This window comes from Harpia harpyja, chromosome 3, assembly GCF_026419915.1.
Source record: "Harpia harpyja isolate bHarHar1 chromosome 3, bHarHar1 primary haplotype, whole genome shotgun sequence".
Lineage (NCBI taxonomy): Eukaryota > Metazoa > Chordata > Aves > Accipitriformes > Accipitridae > Harpia > Harpia harpyja.
The window spans coordinates 44,198,080-44,223,769 of NC_068942.1; the positions used below are offsets into that span (position 1 = coordinate 44,198,080).

Consider the following 25,690-nt stretch of genomic DNA (forward strand, 5'->3'; position numbering starts at 1 on the left):
TCAGCGTGCAGGCACTCAGCCACTGGCCTGATTTGTAAGGTCCAAATGCGAAGTTAAAACCATACAGGTTCACAAGCAATCCATACTGAAACCAAGGGGCACAGAGGTGCCACCCAGGAAGTTTTTTGTCTTAAGTAGTTAAAGATGGCACAGCTTCCTTCTACATTTTGAAAGAGGAAAGCAGGGGATCAAAATTACTCTCAGTATGTTGGAGCAATACCCATGGTAGTAACACATGCACAGAGGCACCTCCTTCATCTCTACACCCCTATGAACATGAGCACACTAGTCGTTGTGGCATCCCTGCGTGCTAAACTAGTACTGACTCCATTTATAGTTGGGGGAATCCAGAAGCATAGAAGCCCTGCCTAGCCAAGGCAACACAGCACTTCTTTTAAATCCATGACAGTCCATTCTCAATGGCCTGGCCTGCCGCAGCACTGCAGCTGCTGCGCTAAGGGGATTTGCTGTTATCAAGCAGAAGGGGGAGACAAGACCTCAGCTTTTCTCCAGTTCCCCAGAAACGCAGACTTCTGCCCACCTCTTGCAACAGGCCTGACCTGCTGCTCCTTCGAAGAGGGATGGATGAACAGGCAGCTGGTCAGAGGGGAGGGCGGTGAAAAACAGCTCCTCTCCTCATCGGCAGGCTGGCTCCAGCCCCACAGCAAAACCACAGCACTGGTACTGCCAAGAATTCAGTTCACATTCTTCACTCCCTGTGGTAGCCACTAGGCCACACGGTCTCCTTCAATCCATTTGCATTTTATTAGGTCTTTTCATGCACCAGGGGACAAAAGAACAAGCCACTTCCTCCCACTGAGCTCTCATTTCACACTTCAAATGGGCTATACTAACCTTTATGGTGGAGCAGCTGCCAGGGAGGAGGGGTGGCAGGAGGCAGGCAGGGCTACGATGACAGGACAGAGCAGCGGCTGAAGATGCAGCCTCAGCTTCTCTCCCAGCAACCCAGAGGAACCTGAACCAGCACACAGCAACACCTTTCCCTCCCGCCCCCACCTCAGGGGCACCCCGAGCTCTGCAGCCACCTTGGTGGCATTCAGCCTGAGTGCTTTCTGGACTCACCTCCCACCCCCAGTAGGTGCTGCTGAGTTAATAGCCTGTACCATGTCCGTAGTCAGAGCATCAAGTAAGCTGGTAATAAATTCAACTTTCTTCCCTTCTGGGCAGCCTGCAGAGAGAAAAGAGGAGGTTTAATGCAAGAACACACAGGATTGGTCTCCTACCCCAGTTCAGCCAGAACCTCCTTTGTTTGTAACATGGCAGTCATCATCACAGTCCCTAAGGAAAAGCAAAAGAATCCCTCAGTGGGTTTCTCTGCATGGCAGTTTGTCCTGCAGCTTTTGTCCAGGCACACACAGGGTCACCAACAATATCTGGCAGGAAGACTGTGTGGTTAGCTTTATGGCCGCTCCCAGTTCTCTACCAGCATAACCACAGGGATGTGCTGGAAGTGCCTGGCAGACAGGAGTTCCCATGGTGACATTTGTAGAGAAGTTTACAAAACAACTCATTACCTCCTGGGTCATCTTCCTCGGCAAACATGGCTGTTCTGAGGTCCTAACTGACAGCTTAAAGCTTCCCAAAGCACGGGGCCAAAGCAAGGACTGTTGCTTGCACTCTCCTGTTCAGGCACAGAGAGGGTTGCCTGCCAGCAGCTACCACAGTAATTCAGTTCTTTGCGTGATCACACTGCATGGGAAACATGTCAGTCTAAGTCAACACGAGGTAATCGCCCCCAGTCACTGCTGGCTTAACCAGGACAAAGCGGGCTAAAGACAAGCTTGGTAACCATTTCCATTACTTAGTGCTGAGGCTGTCTAGTTCCCCACCATCATAACCACAGACTGACAGAACCTCCTATCCTGAACAGTGCCAGCCTGTTACGACACAGCTGAGATGAAATTCTCCATCTCCTCACCTTTATGAGGCAATCTACGCTGTTTCCTTGCTTCTTAAAGGAGCAAAAGCATGCTTCATTTACTACCACATTAATACCATAACAATTGCTCTAGGCTACCAAGAAACGAGCATACTTAACTTCAACCCACCACCTCCAAATCTATTGTCCAGAATCCATCACCTCCGGTCCTATTGTCTTCTCTTGATGTGACAGAGAAGCCATCACGACATCCCTCACCTCTTCTCTTTCCCCAAACCACCATGCACTACCAATTAGTCAGCTGATTACGGCAGCAGACGTCAGACAACAGCCTCCCCCAGCAACATACAGCAGCGTCAACACTTTCTGCTTTTCTCGGACAAGCAGAGAAGCACGTGTACCCCAAACAGAGCACCAGAAACTTACTGTAATCCCTTGACAGCTGAAAGCAGCTTGCAAATTGATCTGACAAAACTCCCTCCTTTGCTGTATTACAGGCTCTGTTCCCTGCAATAGCTAACCAACAGTCCCTCGCCTGTCTCCATATTATGTGCATTACACCCCCCCCCCCCCCCCAGCACTCGTTTGGCACATGGTCCAGAAAATGTCAGCATTGTAATGGGTAAGCTGCTATGGCAGCCAGAGTAGACCACTCACTTAAAGGAGCTTTTTGTTGCAGTAATGAGAAGGTTGAAAAACCATTTGCTAGAAGTCATCTCCCTGGGGCCTCAGCATCTCACCGTCTGCAGGAATTAGCAGCTTGCCATTTGCTATGTGCAAGCAACACTTTCCTTCCTTCTTTTTTTCTTTTTTCTGGCCACAGCCATGACACAGTTTGTGAAGAGGGTATGTGTAGGTGTGCAAGGATCTGGACTTATGTCTCCCCCACCTTGGCCTCTGCTGTGTCTCTTCACACAGGTCAAGGAGCACACTGCCTGCAGCACTGAGAGTCTGAAGAATGGGCAAACCTCTAGAAGAGGAATAAGGTATGGGGTCCCCCTTACAGAATTGAGTGCAAATGGAATGATCAGTCTCAAATTAAAAGAGGGGGTTTTCTTAAAATTCAGTTCTGCTAAGAAATAAGAGTGGGAAAAAAATAAAAAGAAACATCCTCTCTCACCCCCTGCAGTTCTGGCTCACCAGTGAATTTTTGCATACAAGGGCATCTAATCAAAAAAACCTCAAGTCTGCATCAAAAGATCACGCAGCACAGCATCTCTCAAGCAGACAAACCAGGATCAGATCCTCCATCTCCTGGTCTCTCCATAGACAAGGGTATTTTCAGTGACAGGAACCATCATGCCAGCCAATACAGCCAAGCACAGAGCTGAAAGTTTACTCAGGCACAGAAAAGTGGCTTGAGCAGAGAGGGGAACTCTCCTGGAGTCTGATGCTGGGACCAGACCACTAAGCTACACAGTATCATGTGTCCTCTCCTGCGTCAAGCAGTTCCTGTCCCCTTGTCTAGCTGCAGTGCAGAAGGGCAGGGAGAACGGAAATGAAACCATACTGTCTTTCTGAGAGATCAGAAAGAGACTCTCAAAGAAAAAGCCCAAGAGCAAAAGGATTTCCACAGAGGAGTTCTGGAGAGGCAGGGGGGAAGCGCACAGAGAGGCAGTAAAGCAAGGGAAGAAGGGGGTAGGGAAGAAAGGAAGTAAGGTTATTCTATTTTAGCGTGATTTCCTAAGGAAATGAGCCTTAATGCAATCATTTAGCTGGTTTCCCTCTCCTTCCCTCTACCCCCCGAAGTAATACTTGAACCAATTGGCCAATTTCATTCAAATTTGAGAGGGAAGCAGATAGGAAATTTCTACGTGACTTGTGAAAAATGAGGAGCTGCATAGAAGAGAGCCCTGCTGAGGGCAGAGTTGCTAAGCAGAAAGCTATGGGGCCCAAGGTCAGGAGCTGGCAGAAGAAGAATTAGGAGACACAGAAGGCAGATCTGGAACAAATCTCATTTCCTTTGCTAACCTGCTCAGAGGCAACTCACTTTATGCTAGCCCTAGAAAGGGCCAGGAGAAAATGAAGGGGATCCAGGGCTAACACCTCTTTCTGCAGAGTTCTTGGTCTCTACCACTCCCTCATGGTGGAGAGGGACCCACTGTAGCTTCTGTTTTCAAGCAGTCAGCCCCATCCAGAAGAGCAACGGCTGACCTGTCAGTGAGGGCACACTCACTCTGCTCCTTAGGAAGATGTCGGGAAGGCAAAAACAGCACAGGCAGGTAGAATAGCATTTTTAAGAGCTGCACAGACACCTATGCCCAGCACATCTTCCTAGCGGAAACAAGGTAGGCAAACAGTAAATTATGGCTTGTCACTCTGTTAAGAGGAAAAAGCAGAATATAAAACAAGCAGCAATGGGAGATAAAGCAGGTCACAGGCAGAAAATAAGGGATAAAGTCCAATTAAGTGAGGAGCCAGCATGAGTTAAGGGACCTTAGTGCACCAGGAACGCTGCCCTGCCTGGTCCATGCAGTGTCAGGGAGCCAGTTGGTCCACTGACAATTGCCAGCTGTGTCCTCTTTCATTGCTCAGGGGGCACCAAGCTGCTGAAAATCCCCGCTAAATGGAAAGAATCCTGTCCTGGCCAGACTTTGAAGAAGAACTTTCAATGCTGAGCCCATTCTTCCCCCACGGGACCTCCAGGCATCCCAGTTTCTTTCCTGAAAATTCTGATCCCAGACATGTTTTCAAAGGGCAGACAGGCAATAAACCGTCCCCCAGGACACTCCCAGCCTTTTCCAATTCACTGCTGACACTGGAGGTGATCCAAAATAACACAGAATAAAACCCATGGTAAAACATGCGTGGTGAGGGAAATCCCGCATCTCCTCAACAATATTCTTGGCCCCTTAAGAGTCCCAAGGTGGGACAAGGGAAGAAGGCAGAGACAGGATCTCGTTCCTCTCTGACCTGGAAGTTCTCTGTCCTTGAATGGATCATCAATCTCTGTGCTCTTCGATCTGGCATCGCTTTCACACACTGGGGTCTCATAGCTGAAAAAGGAGAACAGCAGATGCTAAACTATGTGATAGCTTTAGTGTCATCAGATCATTGCTAAGGGGTTGTGTCTTATCTGCTTACTGCAGGGGAAACCAATAAATCTGCAGAAGAAATATTATTCTCAAGCATCTGTCTGTTTATGGACAGTTGGTAACAGCAGCAGAATTGGAGAGAGAAAGAAGAGCATACTCTGAAGTCCAGTACCAGCTACCAACCCAAACCCACAAACAGCACAAGGCCCTCTTCCAACTCTTGTAGGCACAGGCTGAGCTTTTTTTCAAAGCTGTCCACGCTCTGCAGAATCACTGTATCTAGCAGAGTTTAGGTCCCAAATCCTACTGGCCTGTTTTTATAATTTGCCAGACCCACAGTTTGTCTCCAAAGCCCAAGTGAGAAAAGATTCCCCAGGCAGTTTTAAGATACAGAGTAACTTAAAGAAAAATCTATCACTGGTTTAAAATCCATGAATGTACAACCAAGCAGTCTTCTAAATCTGTACTGGTGAGGGTCCAAGTGGCTGCAGCATGGAAGTATAAAGCAGAGGATAATGCACCAAAGCCACTTGCCTTTTCACTGCTCATGCCCCTGATCTGTACTCTTGAGAAAAGCCTTGTTTCCTGCTACTGCCCAAAAGCTGCAAGCCAGATTAAAAAAGGCTGATTGGCTTGAATACTTAACACTCAGGAAAGTAAGGGCAGTAGTTACTATGCACCAACTCCTACAGAGAGGGAGCTGCAGAGTAACATTCAATAGGGAACATCACAGAGAGCGTTGCGAGCTCTAGGGAAGGTAGTACAGAGCTGACTGCTCTAGAAGTAGGAACTTATCTGATATAGCTACAGTATTTTTTTTATAAGTCATCTTCTCCATGCAGGCATCTCACCAGGCCTATAGCTCTTACCGAGTGGAAGTGCCAGGCAGCGGGCGTCCCGTGTCCACCAGGACACACCAGCAGTACCCAGTCGACTGGTGGCATTGCACTGGTTTGTAGAGCCCTCCAGGAGCGCACTCGGGGATGACGATACCCTCACGGGGATTCTGCCTGGCCTCCTCCAGGGCGCTCTGCCTTTCCTGGTCACAGGAGTGAACTTTCTCTGGAAGATGGGAGGGAGGTTGGAGGGGGGGGGGGGGGGGGGGGGGAGAAAAAAAATCAAATCAAGATCACCTTCCTCAGCTCAGCAGGATATGGGTATCCTTCACATCAGGAGACCTTTGTGTCTGTTTCCTTCTCAGCAAACACCAGTAACTACATCCCTAGGGACTCAGGGACCTCTGGGTAGTGAGCTTCCTCCTACATTTAGCTGTGACACAAGAAGATTATGGATTATAGACATTGACTGCCAAGTGCCTGGCAAGCCAGGAACAGCAGGAAAAACTGTTCCCATTCACCTAGGTTTTGGAGCAGAGCTATCAGATAACAATAATTCACTATTGCTGCAGCCACGGGGTAAGCATTTCCCAGATGATGTTTTCACATACTGAAAGATCCTAAATTGTGACTTGTATTTTCAAACACGAGGGCAAACACCCTGCCCTACGCCACATCTCTTTCTCCAGACTGCAATGCACTCTTCCCTCTCAATAGCATCTCTCCAACACAATCCCAAGAGGAGCAGAAGGTTTTAACACCGCCTTATCCGGTGCACCTGCACACACCTCAGCAAGAAACAGAATGGGATATCCCATTCTACCTATACTGCCATCACCTCTCCAGCACACTCCACCTTTGTCTTCACCTGGAAAACAGGGAACCCAACATTGCTTCCTACCACGGGGTAGATAGGACCCTGTCCCTTAATAGCTTATTACACAGATAAGGTTATTTCCAAAGACATCATCAACCAGAGAACAGAGTACACAGATGGCATGCACCAAAGAACAGAAAGAAGCCCAGAAGTGGCTTCTGCAGCCAGCCTTCCACCTTCCACCCTAGAGCTGCCTCTTCAACCACCGCCTGCAGAGGAGTGACGGATGCATGGAGAGGTGCCAGGCTGCTGCCTCTTATATGGACCAGCCATTAAAAGGGGAAGAGATGCACAGAGTACCTGTGGGACGTTAAGACCTATTTGGCTCAACAGCCGGAAGTTCTCAATTACAAGTCTTCAAACATTCTGGCCCTTTGAGGAGTAGGAAAATTATTTAAACTTTAGAAACCACTGAAGGTATCACAGAGAGAAAAAAAGCGTGCATGTAGGACAGAAAGCAGTCCAGGCAGCTGATCACGGGATTTAAAACATGTCTAAGTCTAGGGTAAAAAAAGACAACAGTGTAACTCCTAACTTTTATCCTTAGGAGAGTGACAAAAAACAGAAGCAGGAACAGTTGTTCTCTCCTTCCCTAGCTTTCCTCTCCCTTGCAGTTTAGTGTGTTTTTTCTTTTCTTTTTATAAATAAGCCACATCATCTGAAATTCTTTGCCACAGCCAAGAATCCCCTCAAGCTTTCAATACATAAAATGCTTCAACACTGACAGGCAATGACACCACAGGTTCATCCCAAACCTGCAGATGTTTGCATGGTCAGCCAGCAGACATGGCATGACCTCAGCATCCTGCCCCCAGGACAGGCTCTGCACACAACTAACACACGCTCACTGTTTCCGTGTATCTTGCCTGCCTGTCTGTACCCCATCAGTTACATCTTATATTTTGGTGATAAATTCTGGTGCAGAGAGTAATTTTTGTTCTGTATTTGGGGAACAGAAAGGGTGCCAATTCACAGCTAGAATTCCTCAGCTTGGTAGCAGCAGGTACAACACAAAAAACTCCAGCACGTCTGCACAGCGTCACCTGAGTACAGCACGCTTTGGGTACCAGAAGCACCTTTACTGGTTTCTAATTGAACTGTAGCAGCTAAAGAGTCTCAGAGACCCAGAACGGTCTCCCTCTCCTCAGCATTTCAGATCACGGTCAAGACTGGGAATGTGAAGGGCACCTGAACTTTGCCACACAAATCCACACAACCAAAACACAGAATAGAAACTTTTAAGTGTCGGCAAGTCTGACTCAAGCAGAGAGAAACTTGATCGGGAAGGAGCAGGAGGGGATAAAGTCAACAAAAACCGAAAGGGAGCTCAAGCCTCAGCTGATATTTAAGCTGACTTCACTTTGCTGACAGATTTCACATGTGAAAAAAAAAGCCCCACGACTGTTCCCAAGCTGTACGTGGACAGAGAAGTCATTGAGCAAGAGGTCTGCAGGCTCCTTAACAAACCACTTACATCACGAGGGGCCCCCGCTTACCCACGGTCTGCCAACAGTAATTCACACCTTGGCCCTCAGGTGAGGAGGATCATTTATGCAGCTTGGGGAAGCAAAAACAGGTGCAGAATTCCCTATCATCATTTTATATAATAAGCAAAAGAAAAAAAACTTCTGCTGAAGAGAACTACATTCCAGGAATTTTTCTATCTAAATCCCCAAGGCTTCCTGAGTGCACAAAGTCAAACCAAGGTCTCTCAAGTCCTTTGAGTCTTGCAAAACTAGCACTAAAAATGACTCTGAAAAAACCAAAGTGGGGTTTTTTTGTGTGTCAGAACAAAAAATATGCCACTTTTATTGAAACCAAGAAAAAAAAAGAAAGAATAAATGTCTTTGAATGAGTTAGTATCTTATTTTACATACACTTGCAGTTAGGTATGCAAATTACACAGAATAAATGTACATACTTAGACACACGTTTGTACTATGCCATAAAAAATGGCAAAAAATTCTCTGCACATATTAACAGAAATTTGTGGGAATTGAATAGTCACAGCATTTACTACCAGAACACAGAACTAATTGGTAGTCACTCCTGTTTGAAGGGTGTTTAAAGGCTGAGTGAAACAAATCTTACAGGTTTTGTTCAGTTGACATCAAATAGACGTAATGATGCAAAATCCGCCATCGTCACTAGTATTCAGTGGCCCGTCATTAGCAGTACAACTGAAATAGTAGGGAGATCAGATTTTTCTCATTTCTAGCATACATCTAGAAGTAGCCACTATGAAAGTCTCATCTATTCTGTTATATCCTGAAGAACATAAAACAGACATACTGGGACAAACCGAAGGCCCAACTTGTCTGTTTCACCTCTGGCCATGGCCAAAAGCAGAAGCTTAGAGGAGAACAGAAGAACAGGACAAGCATATACTTCTTTCCCCCATGTATTTCATGTCTCAACCAGTTGTGGATCAGAAACTTGCAGAGACAGACATGGAGTTTGTATCTAGTGAGTGGCAATGGTTTTTCCCTTCCACCAGTTTGCCATGTCTCCCTTCATAAACTTTTATTGACTATGACATCCCGCAGCTAGTTCTGTGGCTTGACTACATGTTGCATGTGGAACACAGCACATTCTTTGGTTCGATCTAAACCTGGCTCCAACTAGGTTTGTTTGCTGACACCCTAGTTCTTCCAGAGGATGAAACAGTGAACAGTTTGCAGTCTCCCTCCCTGCCTCTCACTACTTTGCAGATTCCTATTCATCTCTTTTACATGCTGAAGAGTCCCAGCTGACCCAGTTCTTTCTCTGAACCCTTTCCAGATCCACCATACCTTCCCTGAGCTAGAGGGGATCAGAATAGCAAACACATTGACAATATATGGAGGCTCTGACAACAGCCTTGTGGAAAGTTCCTTCAGTGACATCTGTCTACTAAGCAGAAGAAAGTAATAACTAGCTCTAGCCCCCAGAGAGGCTCTTTCTGCCAGGCTACCACTCTAACAGCACTTAATTCCCTTAAAAAATAAACAGGAATATTAACAGTTAGGGTGTACTTCAACAGCCAGCAAAATCAGCTGGGAAATCCGTACCATCAGCTTCCCTAGTATGGGACTTGGCATGAACTGAATACACTGTCACCCTGAAAGATGGTCTTGTGGGTAATGAAGGGACCATCAAATGCTATCCCAGCTCCAGGACACTGAAGTCAGGCTGTTCCAGTCAGACTGCTTACTGGAAACTTTGCTGTTGTTGCCAAGGCTAGGTTTATGGAGGATAGTGAAAGCCTATGGCCAAGCTAGAAAGTTTAATGCCAGCTATGAAATTAAGCTGTCATCTTAGAAAGCAGCGTATATTTATTATACATGCAGGGTACTTAAAAGCCTACTCCCTGTTTGAGTTAATGGGGGTCGCAGGCACAGAAAGATAAAGAAAAAAGGTTTTCCTTCTTTCCCTATATTAAACATTTAGAGAGAGAATATTTAAGACAGCAAGTCAGTGGGACACAAACAGCCTTCCCAGGACCAACAATAATATTACAAACCTTTTTTTTTTTTTTTAAGGCACTGTCACATTCCCCTGTTTTCTGCCATCTCTGCTTTGACTTAAGACAACCATCAGCAAAGAAGCTGAGTAACACTTGCCAACTTGCTGTTGCTGGGGAGCGAAACCTTTGGGAGACAGCAAACCTAGATTACAACAAATCCAATGACAGCAAAAAAAAAGATAGGGAATGCATGCACACACAAAGGAGAGAATCACTGGCAGAAATATCCATTTAACTGCTCAGCTCTAAAATGCTGTTTGTTCCTTCTTACTCTTGACTGCTTCTAACACTGCTTAAAACATTAAAAAAAGTACTGTCTCTGAAGCCATGAGCTATTGCAGAAAAGCATGGCTTGGACATCTGCAGTTGTACATTATTTATGCAACAATTTTCCCCTAGTAATGGCCTTCTGAGAAATACATGGTCAGATTCATAAAAAGGTCTCTCATTCCTGGTCCCTTAAGTACACACATTCAAACATACATCTAGTGACTGCACAATAAAAATAAAAATGATGGATGAGGTAAGGGACTCATCTGACTGTCTAATAAACTAGATGGTTATTAAAGAGATGGGGTGTTTGTTTACCTTACAAAGGTGAGAAGAGAGGGTGTCTAGCAGCATCTAACCAAAGGCTTGTGCTTAACAGTTCTCATGCTCAGCTTGCATGGCTAGATGCAGCCAACGTGCTGCTCTGGGGACAAGGCAGCCTCCCCCAGCTGCTCTCCTGACACGTAACAACTCTCATAGCTATCACAGCCAAAGGACCAAGCATCAATCACTGGGGCTGCGAGGATGCTATGGATAATTAGGGTGGGATATAAGGAAGATATGCCACCCAACCACAGCAGATTATTTTTTGAATATTGCTCTTCTGCACCCAATTTTTTTCCTATTAAAAGAAGAGGAAGACTGTGACACCAAAGCTAACCACGTTGGAGAGATCCCTACACCATTGAGAGACAGGAGTCCTTCTTCCAAACCAGGCAAAAGAGAGGGTCTAACCTCCCTCTGTGCTTCTGCCCAGCCCCGATGAACCTATGTGAGTAGCCTAACCCCAGAGCTACAGGCTATGCCAGGCAGGGCAGATTTCCTTCTCTTTCCCTCTCTCATTTCTTTTGACCAGAAATTCTGTCTGGACCGGGGAAACTTTTCCCATGGAGTTCCCACAAAAAGCTTCAGTTTTAATGAACAAGCATTCATCAGAAGGCGAGGAAAAGGTCTTTTACTGAAGGATTCCTGACCAACCCCATTGTTAGTGCTGCAACAGGGACCTGACTTCAAAATACTATTTCAAAAAAATCAAACACATGCCTCTCCCAAATTTTTTTTGTTCAACTCCAAGCTTTCCCCTCCATGAGGAACTAGTGCAGCACAGAACAAAAGGCAGCAGCATGGATATCTAGTGCCAAGTTCCTACCGACATCCTGTGCCAACCCAAAAGTGAGGACTAAGAGTCTTTGTGCCTCACACTTCCTCTAAGTGAGAGAAAGTGTCTGCCTGTCTCCCAGGGAAGCTTAATTCAAACAGGGTTAATTTCTCATTTTTATTTAGCCTGTCTTTATGCTGCTCTGGCAAAGAAAAGGAGCCTTGATCTGGTTATTTTATTGTAGCATGTACACCAGCTTAAAGGTGCTTTTACATTGCATAAGGGAGCTCTAACGTGAACAGGACCCAGGTCTGCTCCAGGAGAACAGGTGCCTCATCCCAGTATGGAGCTTACAAAAGCTGTGGGCAGAAAGAACAGCCTCATTCCACAGAGAAAGTTGAGCAAGTATCAGCAGCCCAAATGAAAGTATCAGCAGCCCAAATCTGCATCCGTTGCACCTCAGGGGGTAAAAAGAATTGGAAAAGCCTTGGGTTTGGACATGCACAAGGGTTGGTAGGACTAGCAAAGCAATGCAGTGAATAGGCACTAGCTGCCGGTCCCCCGAGCAGGGCTGTGGGTGAAGGGAGAGGAACAACCCCTTCTGTGTTTACTAGGAGCACAATAACAGCTGAGCAAATACGGCTCATGGGGATAGCATAAATCTCTCCACGCCTCTGTTAGTCATCAGCACTGCTACCCGCTCCACCCTCTTCTGTCTGGGACTGTGGCCCTTCCAGGGTATTCTGGCTAATGTAAAGGTAAAGAATAAAACAAACCTTACAGGTGCTCCCAGACTGTACCAGTTGAGCAGTCCTTGCTTTACCTTGGTACTCACTCAATTTCATTTCTCAAGGCATAGGCTACAGAGGAAGCAGAGCTTACTACACGTTCCAGTGCTGAACAAGTACAACGCAGAGGTTTAACAGGTGGCTTATAATTTTTAAAAATACATTGTTCCAAGTGGCTCATTAAACTTCAGCTATCCAGGAACACGTCCTTCCTCTACCATTTTCCTTCTGCTCAAAGCGATAAAGCTGCACTGCACTCCTCCCAGTGTTACGTGATGAGAAGCCTATTCAGTACCTACCCTCTAGCTTGAAATAAGGAGGAATGGCTGAAGGAAGCACTGTCCCAGGGATTAGAGTGAACTTGCTGAGGGACTTTTTGATGCACAACTTGTGCTCGCTTTGCAGAACCTGTGGGCATTGGGTGCTGCCCAGCTAGGAAAGGAGTCCGCTCCACCGGGTTTCCAAACTACACAGGAATAAAGCTCTCCACCTGAGCATCTTGAAACCTGCCAGTTGAAAGCTACCTGTCCCTGCAATTCTAACCGAACTGTCTTTCAGGCAGAGCTTGAACTCCTTCTACCAGCCCATCTCTCAAGCAGTCAGTCACACAGTCCTAGCCCTCCTAGAGTTGTAGCCAGACTAGCTGAAGGATGGCAGAAAGAGAACAATACCTTTTTTATGGCTACAGTACATCATCCTGGCAAAAAAATGCAAATATTTGCATGTTCATACATAATGCATTAAACGGAGCTCCGATTAAATTCTGGTTCATTAGAGTAAAAGTTGTGTCATTCTCATAAGCAAACGAGGGAAGTGTAGACTACATACAATCACTACAAGATAGTTGCCTAACACTGCAGGTTAAGAAAAACATGGTCCAAGAGGAAAAGTCCCAAAAGTTCTCTGTGAAACACTTCTTCAGTATTGAAAGTGATCATAAGACTTATCTTGTATCAAATTAAATGACCAATTTGGCTAATGGAACATAGCACCAAATTTACAGACTGAAATTCAGGAAAGAATTCAAAGTCATCTTTATAAATGGTTTTAAATCAGCATGATCACAACTTACAAGTATAAACTGTAACAACCAGCAAGGAGAAATCCAGTGCATGGAGAGGAAATCACTGGCGAGACAGCAAGACTTGGAAAAAAATGGTCAGGAGCTTCAGTAGACCACAAAAAAGTCTGCAACTTCATGACATTGAAAACAACAACAAAAAAAATGAAAACAGGTAAATCTAGCTGTGGGATGTAGTGACAGGGGCCTCACATAAGAAACAGGCACTAAGGACTGGTGAGCCTTTAAATCAGCCCTGTGTTCAGCTCTGGGCACTGCACTTTGAGGGAGAGGTGGACTGTTTGGCAAGAGTGCAGGAGAGAGCAAAGGGAACAGGCAGAGGTCTAGGAAACTTGATCTATGAGAAAAGGCTGAAAGAATTCCATTTGTTTAGTCTAGGGATGACATTCAGTCTTCTGAAACATAAAAGCTGTTATATAAAAAAAGATGGTCATAGATCATTTTTTTAATTCCCCATGGGTAGTTCAAGTAGCAGTCAGCTTAGTTGGAGAAAGGAGATTTAGGTTTGATATAAAAAAGCTCTGGTGATTAACTGTTCACTCAATGGAAGAGACAAAGGGATCCCTGTCGCTGCATTAGGAACAGGTTACACACGACAGAGCTGCTGTTAACTCGATATGACCCTGAGTTAAAACGGGGAGGAAAAAAAGCTATGGGACCTCTTCAGGTCTTTTCCGCTCTCCTCACACAGACTGAGAAGCTCCAGGAGATCCTAGATGACTGAGGCAACCTCTTTGCAAATACAGCCTAAAATCTTGGAGATATTTGATTTGGTTTAAGTTTCCAGATTTGGGGGTCTGATCTTCCTAATGCACCTGGCTTCCATATTCTGTATGACAGCTGTCGCTGGGCAGTACCTTCACAACGACAACAGTTTCTGCAGTCTGAGCAGAGAAAGTTTGCCACCAAAATGCAGCCCTCTTCAGTTCTTTACATCAGCACAGTTCCTCATCAGTAGAGAAGCTTTCAACCTTAGACTGCCCTTGTGACTTTGAGAGGAAGCTACCCAGAGCCTGCATTTTTTCTTCCCTAACTCCCCTTTTCCATTTCACATAGTTTCTAAGCGCTGTTAGCTTGTGGCATAACTAGCTTTGAGATAAGCCACCTGCCTTTGAACACATTCATTCATTTTCCCTGTACTCCTTTCTCACTGCACTCTTTCCACACTGAGGAATGCTATTCAATAAAATGAGAAGCCATAGGTGTTTCCACTGGAGCCTTAACATTATTGGGAAACTATTTGCACTTCCACACCTCTTTTTAATAGTGCTTGGAACAACTAGCACAGCAATTGTTGGAGAACTTGCCTACCTCTGCTGCCTGGAGTATACGAGCACACTATTTTTGCAGTATTGTAAGTGTATAACTATAGGACACCAAAGAGAAAGCTTTTGAAAACTGGCACAGGCAGGTAAAAAGTATTTCAGACTGGTCTTTCTAACTACAGTAATATTCTTTTTTTATGATGCTGCTGGTGAGTAAAAGGGGGGGGAAGAGGGACAGGTTTACAGTGTGATGAGTCTTTTCATGTAATGACAGATCAGCCTTTTCCCTATAGTATTTAGCACTTTACGAGGAGGCAGAGGGAATTGCCTCTGACAGGAGTACTAGCACTCACTCTTGGACATTCAGCTTGAGCCAGCTGTCTCTGGGCAAAATGTTCAGGCTTTGGAAGTTCAACAACATAACATGGGATTCAGACATCAGCCACAGGACAAAGAAACTGCTCCCACTTCAGTGGTATTGTGAGATGGAGGTAGCCCTCTTCCACGCTCTGGGTTGAAAGACAAGGGAAGGACTACAGAGTGATACTATAGCTGAGGTTAGAGTTCTTTCCAGCAGGACTTCTCTGAATTGGAGCCTTACACAGGCAACAGTCCCTCCAGCTGTGGGACCCCATGCATTCTGGGGGTCCCAGCTCCAGAGAGAAGCTGCAGCTTTGTGCTATCAGAGCCTGTTCAATGAGCCTAAGATGAGGTGGGAGACTGATGACACCATCAGGATCACAGACCTCCCTGCATTAGAACTAGTGAAACCAGAGAAATGCCATTCCATTCACCCAGACTCAGGGTAGCCACTTTAACACATCTTCTTCCCTCATGTGTTCCAGGAGATTGAATGCTGCCTTGCTTTTTAAACATCTCTCTGTTTGGCTCTGAAGGTGGGTTCTCCGGCCAGCCTTCTTTCCTGACTCTTCAGAGACAACCCTTGGGACCTTCTACCAAGAGGTCTTTCCAGCAACTTGCACACCATTTCAACAGCCTGAAAAGCATGCAGTTTTAGCCACCCCTGAACCGCACCACAAAATGTACTCATTGGTTCCCATTGACCACTTTCTTATTTTGGTGGTCTGGCAAAATGCAAAAATGAGATGACCACAAAGAGAAAGGGAACATGAGGATGGCAGCTTTTACTCATGTCCTCTCCTCCCCCCGCCCCAAAACATACATAGTAGTCTTACAACACAGCTCACAAGTATGTTGACATCAGTTTGAAAGTGAAGAGAACACTGTCAACGTACAAGGAGGTTGTAGCGAGGCGGGTGTTGGTCTTTCTTCCCAAGTAACAAGTGATAGGACGAGAGGAAATGACCTCAAGTTGCACCAGGGGAGGTTTAGATTGGATATTAGGAAAAATTTCTTCACCAAAAGGGTTGTCAAGCATTGGAACAGGCTGCCCAGGGAAGTGGTGGAGTCACCAACACTGGAGGTATTTAAAATATGTGTAGACATGGCGCTTAGGGACATTGTTTAGTGGTGGACTTGGCAGTGCTAGGTTAATGGTTGGACTTGATCTTAAAGGTCTTCTCCAACCTAAGTGATTCTACAATTCTATGACATTTTCCTCAAATGTCCCATGCTGCTGCTCCACAAGGCCTACTGATAGTCCTGCAGGGCCTCATACATTTCCCTTATCTACTCACTCCACCTCCAAGACCCACCAAAGCAGAGAACCTCTTCACCCTAAGCCTCGCACCAGAAGAAGAAAGCCTTCATGGGAGGGGTAGGGTTTTCTAGCAGTTCTGAATGCAGCTCTGCTCCCTCACAGCCTTGTGCTCTACTAGGTGACATCCGTGGCCTCCTTGGACAATGCTGGGGGCAGCAGACACTCGTAGGGATACATTGATCTGTGTACCACTGAACCCTTTTTTTCTTCAGTTGTCTCCTTGCAAATCACTTGCAAGCCCCACCAGGGCTTTTGGTTTCAGGAGAAGTCTAGGTCTAATAATTTTCCAGAGGGAATCTAGGAGCGCAGGTCAAGCCGTTACTTTGAAACGGGACCTCCTTATCTGTGGCACCTTAGAAATATTATAATCTTTCTTGTGAAGTTGACAGGAACATTTCAAGAGAGGCAGGAAGGTGAGTCAATATGTGTAGTCTATCTGCAGGCGTCAGCATATGTTCAAATGCATGTCTGAAGTGCAGATCCACATACAAGCCTGTGCCGAACACTGCTATTACATACTGCAAGGAGCACTTTGCTGCTAAGGAATTACTTCAGCAAATCAATGAAACCCCTTCAATATGAACCAGCTTCTGCTACAAAGCAAAACAAATTCCATAAAGTTGACCTCTCCATTCTCTGTTTGTCCCTGTATGTCCAGGTAATGTCTGGTGCTGGAGCTTATTTTGTTTCCTCTCCCCTCCAAATTCTCAGTGGTTTTAAATGCAGGGTTGGGTTTTTTCCCTTTTACCCCAGCTTCTTCTATCTTTGCCCCTCTCCTACTGCTCCCTGTCCACTCGCCTTAACTGGCAGCTGTAGAGTAGCAGTTATGACTCCATGTCTAGAGTAATTTGTTTTCTTTCTTTGGGGGATAGGGAGGGGGAAGTGACTGAATTCTTTGGGAATGATTTATCACACAGCGCTCAGGGGGAGCTTCATTTATTTGCCTAGCTGCATATGGTTTAACACCTACGGTTGCATGCCGATTATTATACAATGTTATTTTTCCCACTCGTATACTTTGCACCTTTTCATAGAGCAGATTAACTGGTCCCCAATGGCATGTTATTTATAACTTTGTTTGCTGGCTGTCTGGTAAGGGTCCTGATCCTAGATTCTTCCATTCTCACTGCTTCTGCTCTCCCCTACATACTCCCTTCTTCACCACACCTGTCACACTGAGACCGTGGGAGAATCACACTTGGGCATCATGTATATTGTACCTTCTCAGAACTTCCAGGAGGGAGGAAGAGACAGAGGCCTCCCAAGCAGCAGTCAAGACAGGAAGGGGTGGTGGAACCACAGATGGAGCCAGAGGGAAAGAAGGGATAGAAAGTAAGGGAGAAACATCACATTTTGGCTTGCAAGGAAGCAGGACCTCAGCAGAGAAGAGCATAGAGATTTGCTGTGAAAATGTAATGGAATTAGTAAGTTTTCATATCATACTCAAAAGGAGCTTCTCCTGAGATTGCTTCTTTTGATAACAAGCCAGAACCTAAATTAAAATAGATTCAAAACCAAATCAAAACAAACCCTCACAAAAAAAAAGGGGTGGGAGGACTAGTACAAAGGTCTGAAGATAAATAGTTCTGGCAGGTGGGACAGTCAAGTGACACATTTTAGCCCAATAGTTTCGACAGGTCAGAGGAGCACTGTGTTGGGAGGCACTGACTCAAGATGCGGGACAAGAGCCAAGGAGGACACACTAACAGAAGATAGTAGAAAAGGCAAAAGCTTTCTGACTCATTGGTTCCCTCCCATGAACACTTGCTCGTGACATCATTACTGACACTTCTTTTTTCCTCTTCAGCTATGGGGAAGTTCAAAAGCCACTACTCCGAGGTGTTATGCTCAGAGGAGACAGAAGCACCAAAATGTTCACCAAGGAGGACTGCAGTCAGCATTAGGATGTCATTCCCAGGCACGAAAATTCTTCAATTCCAATGCCACTGTAGCATGTTATTCAGATGTCACTAAAGCACAATTGTGCTTGGCTACCTCCCCTTCTCAACCTTTCCTGCTAAAGTGAGATCAACTTTTGCTTCCACCCATCTCCTCCACTTGGTGTCCTGACTAAACTAACCAGCCACGGATTTTGGGGAAGAGCCTACAATCCTGTAATAGACATTTGGACAGTAACATTAACACAACCGGCATGGAGAGACAGCCAGTCAGTTTGGAACTAACACATGTCGTGGTTTAACCCCAGCCAGCAACTAAGCACCACACAGCTGCTCACTTACTCCCTGCACCCCCCTCCGCCCCCGCCCCAGCGGGATGGGGAGAGACTATCAGAAGGAAAAAGGTAAAACTTGTGGGTTGAGATAAGAACAGTTTAATAGAACAGAAAGGAAGAAACTAATAATGATAATAATAACAATAATAAAATGACAATACTAATAAAAGGACTGGAATATACAAAACAAGTGATGCACAATGCAATTGCTCACCACTCGCTGACCGATGCCCAATTAGTTCCTGAGCAGTGATCCACACCTCCCAGGCCAACTCCCCCCAGTTTATATATTGGACATGGCATCCCATGGCATGGAATACCCCTTTGGCCAGTTTGGGTCAGCTGCCCTGGCTGTGTCCCCTCCCAACTTCTCGTACCCCTCCAGCCTTCTTGTTGGCTGGGCATGAGAAGCTGAAAAATCCTTGACTTAGTATAAACACTACTTAGCAACATCTGAAAACATCAGTGTGTTGTCAACACTCTTCTCATACTGAATCCAAACCATAACACCATACTAGCTACTAGAAAGAAAATCAACTCTATCCCAGCCGAAACCAGGACACAACTAGTTTAGCAGTAGCAGAAAGTAAGAGAAAAGTAGCAGGAGATGGAGAAGCCCATGGTCTCACATGTCTTTAAATAATGAGGTGGGGAGTGCTGTGCACCATGAGTAGAACAAGATAGCTAAGGAATAAGGCTGAGAAGATGGGATAAAGGACAGGTGAGAAACTGTCCCTATTCAAAACAGTGCTTTGCTTTTCAAGAGCCTCATCTGAATTTACCTGCAACTCCCTGGTCTCTGCAGTGTTCCACATTTCCAAGGCACAAGGAAATTTGCTCCAACTCCAAATAACTATACATTCAACACAAATGGGCGCACTGTCTCCCCACTCTGGAAAATAACATAGGCGTTCAAGCTCCTTGTGGTTAGTCCTCACTGCTAAAAAGGAAAATCCCAATAACAAATCAAACTTTTGTCTAACCTTGGCTATTTTTGGTGTATCCCACCAAAACTGCCATATTCCTTTTTTAAGGGCAAATCAGCAGGCCCTCCCTGTTATATGTCGGTTGGTCTCACCTGACAATCTGACTCAGGAGGAACTACATTGATTCTCAATACAGGTGGCTTAAAAGCAGACTCCTTGTTTATGTATGGGATCCTATAAGGACTCCATATGGCTAAGGCAACATACCATGAGCACATTTCCCCTAGGAGCAATCACTATCCCTGATCCTTAAGAAAGGCATGCAGCAAAATGGTATTACTTCCTACCTAAGTTCTAGAAAGAGGGAGCTATTTTGGGGTGCCATGTGGATTGTCTTGCCTTTTTTTTCCTGCAAGTGGGAAAAAACTTAAGGAAGGAACACAGACAAACCACAGAACCCAGGTCCTGGTAGTACACTTGATATAATCACATCCCACCTCACTGTGCAGATCTCTGGAGACAAACTCCACCCAAGAGTACACAGACTCCCTTTGGGGTGGATGGTGGGGTGTGCTTCTGCTTCTTGCAAAAGCATATATGGATACGCAGCTTTCAACCTGTTTCTCCCTTTTCAGAAGCCCTAAAGTTTGGGCTCCAAGTGAATTCAATTAACAAAAAAGAGACGTGAATACCACCATTCTTGTTTTCAAAGCTCATTTACGGTTATACTCTGTCCACTAAGAGCTCCTGACAACAGAAAGCTCTATCACTGGAAAGCTGTCACATGAGATGCCTGCATGATGCTTGGGTGCCAGAGCTGAACAGAATAGGCCACATGGAGTTGGCCCCCATTCAACATGCAAGATTTTGAAATAAACAGCTATGGGGTTTTTCTTTCTTTTTTTTTTTTTCTTTTTTTTTTTTTTTTTTAACTAGGCACACACAAACCTGTCTTCAGCTGCTAACCTTAATATATTACTCATTCTTCCTTTCAAATAACGTCATGTTCAAAACTCCAGTGACTGCAGAACATTTACTTGAGATTGCTACTGCTGGTTTCTCTAGAGCTGTTTATTTTTCCATGCATGAGCTCATTACATCACTCTGTGGTTTTCTTAAAGGTTGTCAGGGTAAGCTGGATACAGGCTGGAATCTCTTGCTAACTAAAACCAAATCACTAAGTAGCACAAATGGATTTGGAGATAACCCAACTCTCAAAATAAGGAACAACCATAGATTCTTCAGTGGAGATGGGGTGCTCCCAAACAGGCAGACATTAGATGTATTTTCTTGGAAGAGAGATACGTTATCAACTGTTTTCCTAGATTAAGAACTGTAAAAGAATAATCATTTGGACTGTTGCAGGCTGGAATAGGTCGCAGGGAGGAGGTAGGAAAATAAGAGGCTGAAACAGTAAAAGCAGAATGAAAACACAGTTCCCACCCATGTTGATTAGAGAATGGCCATTGCAAAGGTCCCATCTGTATCACCTCCTGCTCTGGCAGTATTAAAAATCAATGACACATCACAGAGGGCAGTGCTAAATAACAGGCTTAGTTTGGGGTATCCATGTGTGTGCACATGCAGATGTGCATGTTTGGGGAACATGAAAATCAATTCAAAACAAACATCAAAAAATGTTTTTGTTACCTTGCCACAGCAAACAAAATATTGTATTGATCTAGATCTTTCGCTTGCCCGAAAAAGAAAAACTGACTTTTGGGCTTTTAGGATTCATAAAGGCAGAAGACTTAGCTCATAAGTGTAGAAAAACTGTAACTTTTCTACTACTCAACAATCCAGATGTTAGAGCATGTTCATATTTTGGCTCCTGCCTCTGGCCAAGAAGATTTGAACCTGCATCTCACCCTGCTGAGAAAGAGATCTAGTCATCATTTCATTCTTTAAGGCAAGCTGGGGTAACAGCACTAGCAATCCCTCCTAGCAATGCTGGTTTACTTAGCATAGAAAAATTCACTGGCAAAACGCCTGGAGACATATAGATTCTCAGTCAAGTGCTCTAATCACCAGAATAGAGTAATTCTGCTTTTCCTGATCCCTATCTTGATTAGTATTTACACATGCCAAGCAAAACATAAATGGTCAAAAGAGAGGACTGCTTCAGGAGAACCTCTTCTGTTTGTCAACACTAAATGGAAGGTGGAACACTCGGATTTGAAATGCAGCTCTTACGAGCTACAGGCTGCGTATGCAACACAGGATGTCACCAGCTCTGCAATGCTCAGCTACATGGTGGTTGGTTTGCTCTGAAGCCTAACATTGACTAGAGACAATGACAGCAAATTACAGAGCCTATTTGTCTCCATATAGCAATTCTTAAATTCTCCTCATGGTTGATGTAGTGATGGTGCTAGCTTTCCAAGATGTCCAGTGTCAGTGCTGATTAGAGAGCAGCACATGTCCTCTGACAGTACTATCTACTGGACTTCTCTTCACTGCAAGGGACAGGGCTATATAACGACCACAGGGAGGAGAGAGATCAGGGTTAAGTGTTTCAGTACACAAACTCCAAGGAATAGGGCAGGCTTTCAAGAACTCAAGACTAATGAAAAAGAACAGCAATAAAAGAAGAGTTAGGCTGGATATTACAAAAAGAAAAATCCTAAGATTGAGTTCAGACAGCAGAGCAGTTTCCTGTGGGAAGTGAAATCTTTATTGCCTAAGGCATTTATGCTACACTAGAAAATGCTACTCTTCATACAGTACAAACATTCACTAGCCCTAAGGCAGTAGATTAGATGACCTACTAGGTCTTTTCTCACCTCTAATTTCAGTGATCCCATTAAATTGCTGCAAGAGGATACCAGGCTGTATCTGCTTCAAGACAGTAAGTGCAGGCTCAGAAAGACAATATAGCTGAGTGAATATCAAAACCAAAAATCCAATCTTGCACTAGTACAACTTAACCCTTTAAAAATAACTGAAAAATCAGAAATGTGCTAACCATTAATATTTCAAGCTGACAAGGGCCAAAAGCAATTAAAAACATCCCCTAATTTTGCATGCCCATCTCATGACAGCTGTTTCATTATCTTCAGCCAAGACAGACTTGAAGACATTTGAAGAACCTGATTCTAAATGATAATTTTCCTCCCCAGCTCTTTGTTGTTCAATCCCACCTATCCTACTGTATTGGGTTTGTGCGGCAGGGTTTTGGTAGCAGGGGAGCAGCTACAGGGGTGGCTCCTGTGAGAAGCTGCTGGAAGCTTCCCCAGCTCCAAGTCAGAGTTGCCTCTGGCCAAGGCCAAGCCCAAGCCCATCAGCGATGGTGGCAGCGGCTCTGGCATAACATATTTAAGAAGGGAAACCTGCAGCGGAGAGAGGGGTGGGATGTGAGAGAAACCCCTGTGCAGGCACCGAGTGAGGAAGGCGGGGGAGGAGGGGATGCCCCTGCAGCCGGTGGTGAGGCGGCAGGCTGTCCCCCCCAGCCCACGGAGGGGAGCGGGGGAGCAGATGCCCACCTGCAGGCTGTGGAAGGGCCCCACGCCGGAGCAGGGGGATGCCCCCCAAGATGGCCGGGACTCCGTGGGAGAGGCCGCCCTGGCGCAGCCTGCGACTGAAGATCGGCCCACGGAAAGGACCCACGCCAGGGGAGTTCGTGAGAACTGCAGCCCGCAGAAAGGACTCACGTTGGAGACGTTCGTGGAGGACTGTCTCCCGTGGGAGGGACCCCACGGTGGAGCAGGGGAAGAGTGTGAGGAGTCCTGCCCCTGAGGAGGAAGGAGCGGCAGAGACAGCACATGATGAACTGACCCCAACCCCCATTCCCCGTCCTCCTGCGCTGCTGGGGGAAGAGGGAGAGAAAATGGGGAGTGGAGCTGTGCCCGGGAAGGAGGGAGGGGTGGGAGAAGGTGGTTTTACTTCTCATTATCCTGTTTTGATTTGATTGGTAACAAATTAAATTGATTTTGTTTTTTACCCAAGTTGAGTCTGGTTTTTGCCTGTGACCATAACTGGCGGGTGACCTCTCAACCCACGAGCTTTTTGTTATATTTTCTCCTCCCCATCCCACTGAGGGGAGGAGTGAGCAAGTGGCCCTGTGGTGCTTTGCTGCTGGCTGGGCTTAAACCACACCACCTACATTGCCTTTTAACATATATGACAAGGGATGAAAGGAAGGAAAGGTACTAAATAAGGGGGTTAGGCTTCCCTGGTTGAAAGAAACAGGCTAAAGTAGCCCACACCTAATATCAGCTAAACCATAGCCCTATTTTGATGAGGCAGCATTTCTTGGTATCAATAATTTGGTGTAAGAAACAGAGATGGCTGTGTATTTGTATGGCCTAATGTGGAAATTTGGGGCTAAAAATTGGCAACCCAGTCTCTTAATGAGGTCCTACAGCAAATGAGTGTCAGGGCAATCAGTAAGGCTGAGTGAGATGAACCACACGTCACTTTTTAGCTTGCTGTAGAAACCACCTCTTACAGAACTCTTCAATTTTCCAGATGATAATTTATTTTCGATTTGTAGCATGCACCCACAATAATCATTTGAATAACAGAAATGACATGAGAACCAATTGAAAAAAAACAAGTGGACAAAACTAAACTCACAAAAGGAACTCTTCCATGAACAAAATTCCAGTTTACATCAGGCAGCTTCCTGACTAAACACTTGAACAAATAGATTGCCTTTACAACGTGAAAGCCAGCCTACTTTAGCTCTGTTGGACCAAGAAAGAGTGGGAGACAGACTCTCAAGTAAAAGATGCTCCTGCTCCCAAGTCCCTTTATAGCCTCCTAGAACCCAGATTTAGGAACTCTTATTTCCATTGCAGCTACCAGGTTTGCTGCATTGGAAGGAAAGTTGGTCTCCAACATAGGTAAGACCCATTACACAGGATTTTAATATTATACCGTCACCTTCAATTGCACTGTGAGCTGCTGGGACATCCAGCAGCTCACAAAACACAAGCTGCATTTGCTCTACCGTGAAAGACATCCTTAAACAAGTATGCTGATACTCCTACATCATCTGAAGCTTCTGGATGATTCCCACTAGCAGTTCTTACACAGACCCCCCTGCTACAAAAACAGTCAGGTGAGGCACAGGAGACTGTTGCTAAAACTGGGGTCTGGGCAATGGTGGATGTCCTCCTGCTAAGAGCTCCTCTCCACCATTCAGCAAGAGGATCTCACCTAACCTAGCACTGATTTCACTCTGTAGTTGGAAAGTGGCACAGGAAAGTTAAGGGAACTGCTGAGTGCCATGACTGCTCTCTGGCTAATCCAGAAATACCAGGTGAGGAGGTACTTCAAGCTATCACAATTTATCTGTTCTGGGGACTGGAGTTATTCCCAACAGCTGTTCTAGGCATATATTGTTTCATAAAATATATGCAATAGTGGCAGCTCCTATTTAAACCTTACAGTAAGCCCACGCCTTTTTAAGGCAATTTTCTTCTTTTGATATTCCCTTTACATTTTTCCTTTCTCCCACTTCAGTTAAAATATATCAGATAGAAACCATTCTTACCAAGAATCCCTAACTTTCCTCTTCAGATTCTTCCAGTTTCTTGTGATTTCAGTGACTCCACACAGTTTCACCTTCATCTCCAATCTCAAGTTTTACATCCTAACTTCACATCTTCCTGCTCCCCCTTTTCCTACTCACATTCATGATCTTTTCTTTGCTGTTTTTTATGCTTGGGTCTTCCCTCATCCACTATTACCACAAAAATAATCTCAACATTTACTTAGGCCCAGACATAAATAACTTACTTTCAGTTGTGAAATAATCCAATCATTTCTCTATCAAAAAACATCCACTGCAGAGAAGAATCTTGAAGTTGCTAGAAAAGAAGCCCCTCTCTGTATTTTCTCAACTGCTTAGACCAAAACCACAGCCCAGATCTTGGAGCCAAATGCATCAGTTTGTACATCCACGAAAGACTGCTGAAGAGCAAACAGAATAAAGATGACAGCTGGCTGGGATGAATTAACAGAAGAAGAAATTAGAGGTTCCCCAGTTATGGTTTGGGGAAACAGAAACATCCCTCATCACACATTGACTGTGGCCTTCTGGATACAAAAAAGGATGCTATCTGAAATTATTTTATAGCCTACACTTCAAGTCCCGCAACACTGGAAAGCAGAAGGATAGCTACAAGGAAGAAAGAATGAAACAAGAACAGACAGTGAGGGACTGCATCCTAGTTAAAAGAAACCTTTAT

At 45.2% G+C, this 25,690-nt stretch overlaps 1 protein-coding gene across 6 annotated transcripts in view; it reads right to left on the reverse strand.

The window, feature by feature from the left end:
• SMOC1 (SPARC related modular calcium binding 1) overlaps positions 1–25,690 on the reverse strand; it is a 139,121-nt gene that overhangs the window by 22,731 nt on the left and 90,700 nt on the right. For 5 of the 6 annotated variants that reach the window (XM_052782337.1, XM_052782339.1, XM_052782338.1 and 2 more), the window contains exons 8-10: positions 5,805–5,997; positions 4,814–4,896; positions 1,084–1,189 (exon numbers count right to left, since the gene is read on the reverse strand). In XM_052782337.1, the coding sequence (XP_052638297.1) occupies positions 1,084–1,189; positions 4,814–4,896; positions 5,805–5,997 (382 nt within the window). The remainder of the gene's footprint in view (positions 1–1,083; positions 1,190–4,813; positions 4,897–5,804; positions 5,998–25,690) is intronic. The other variant, XM_052782340.1, reaches the window with a different exon arrangement.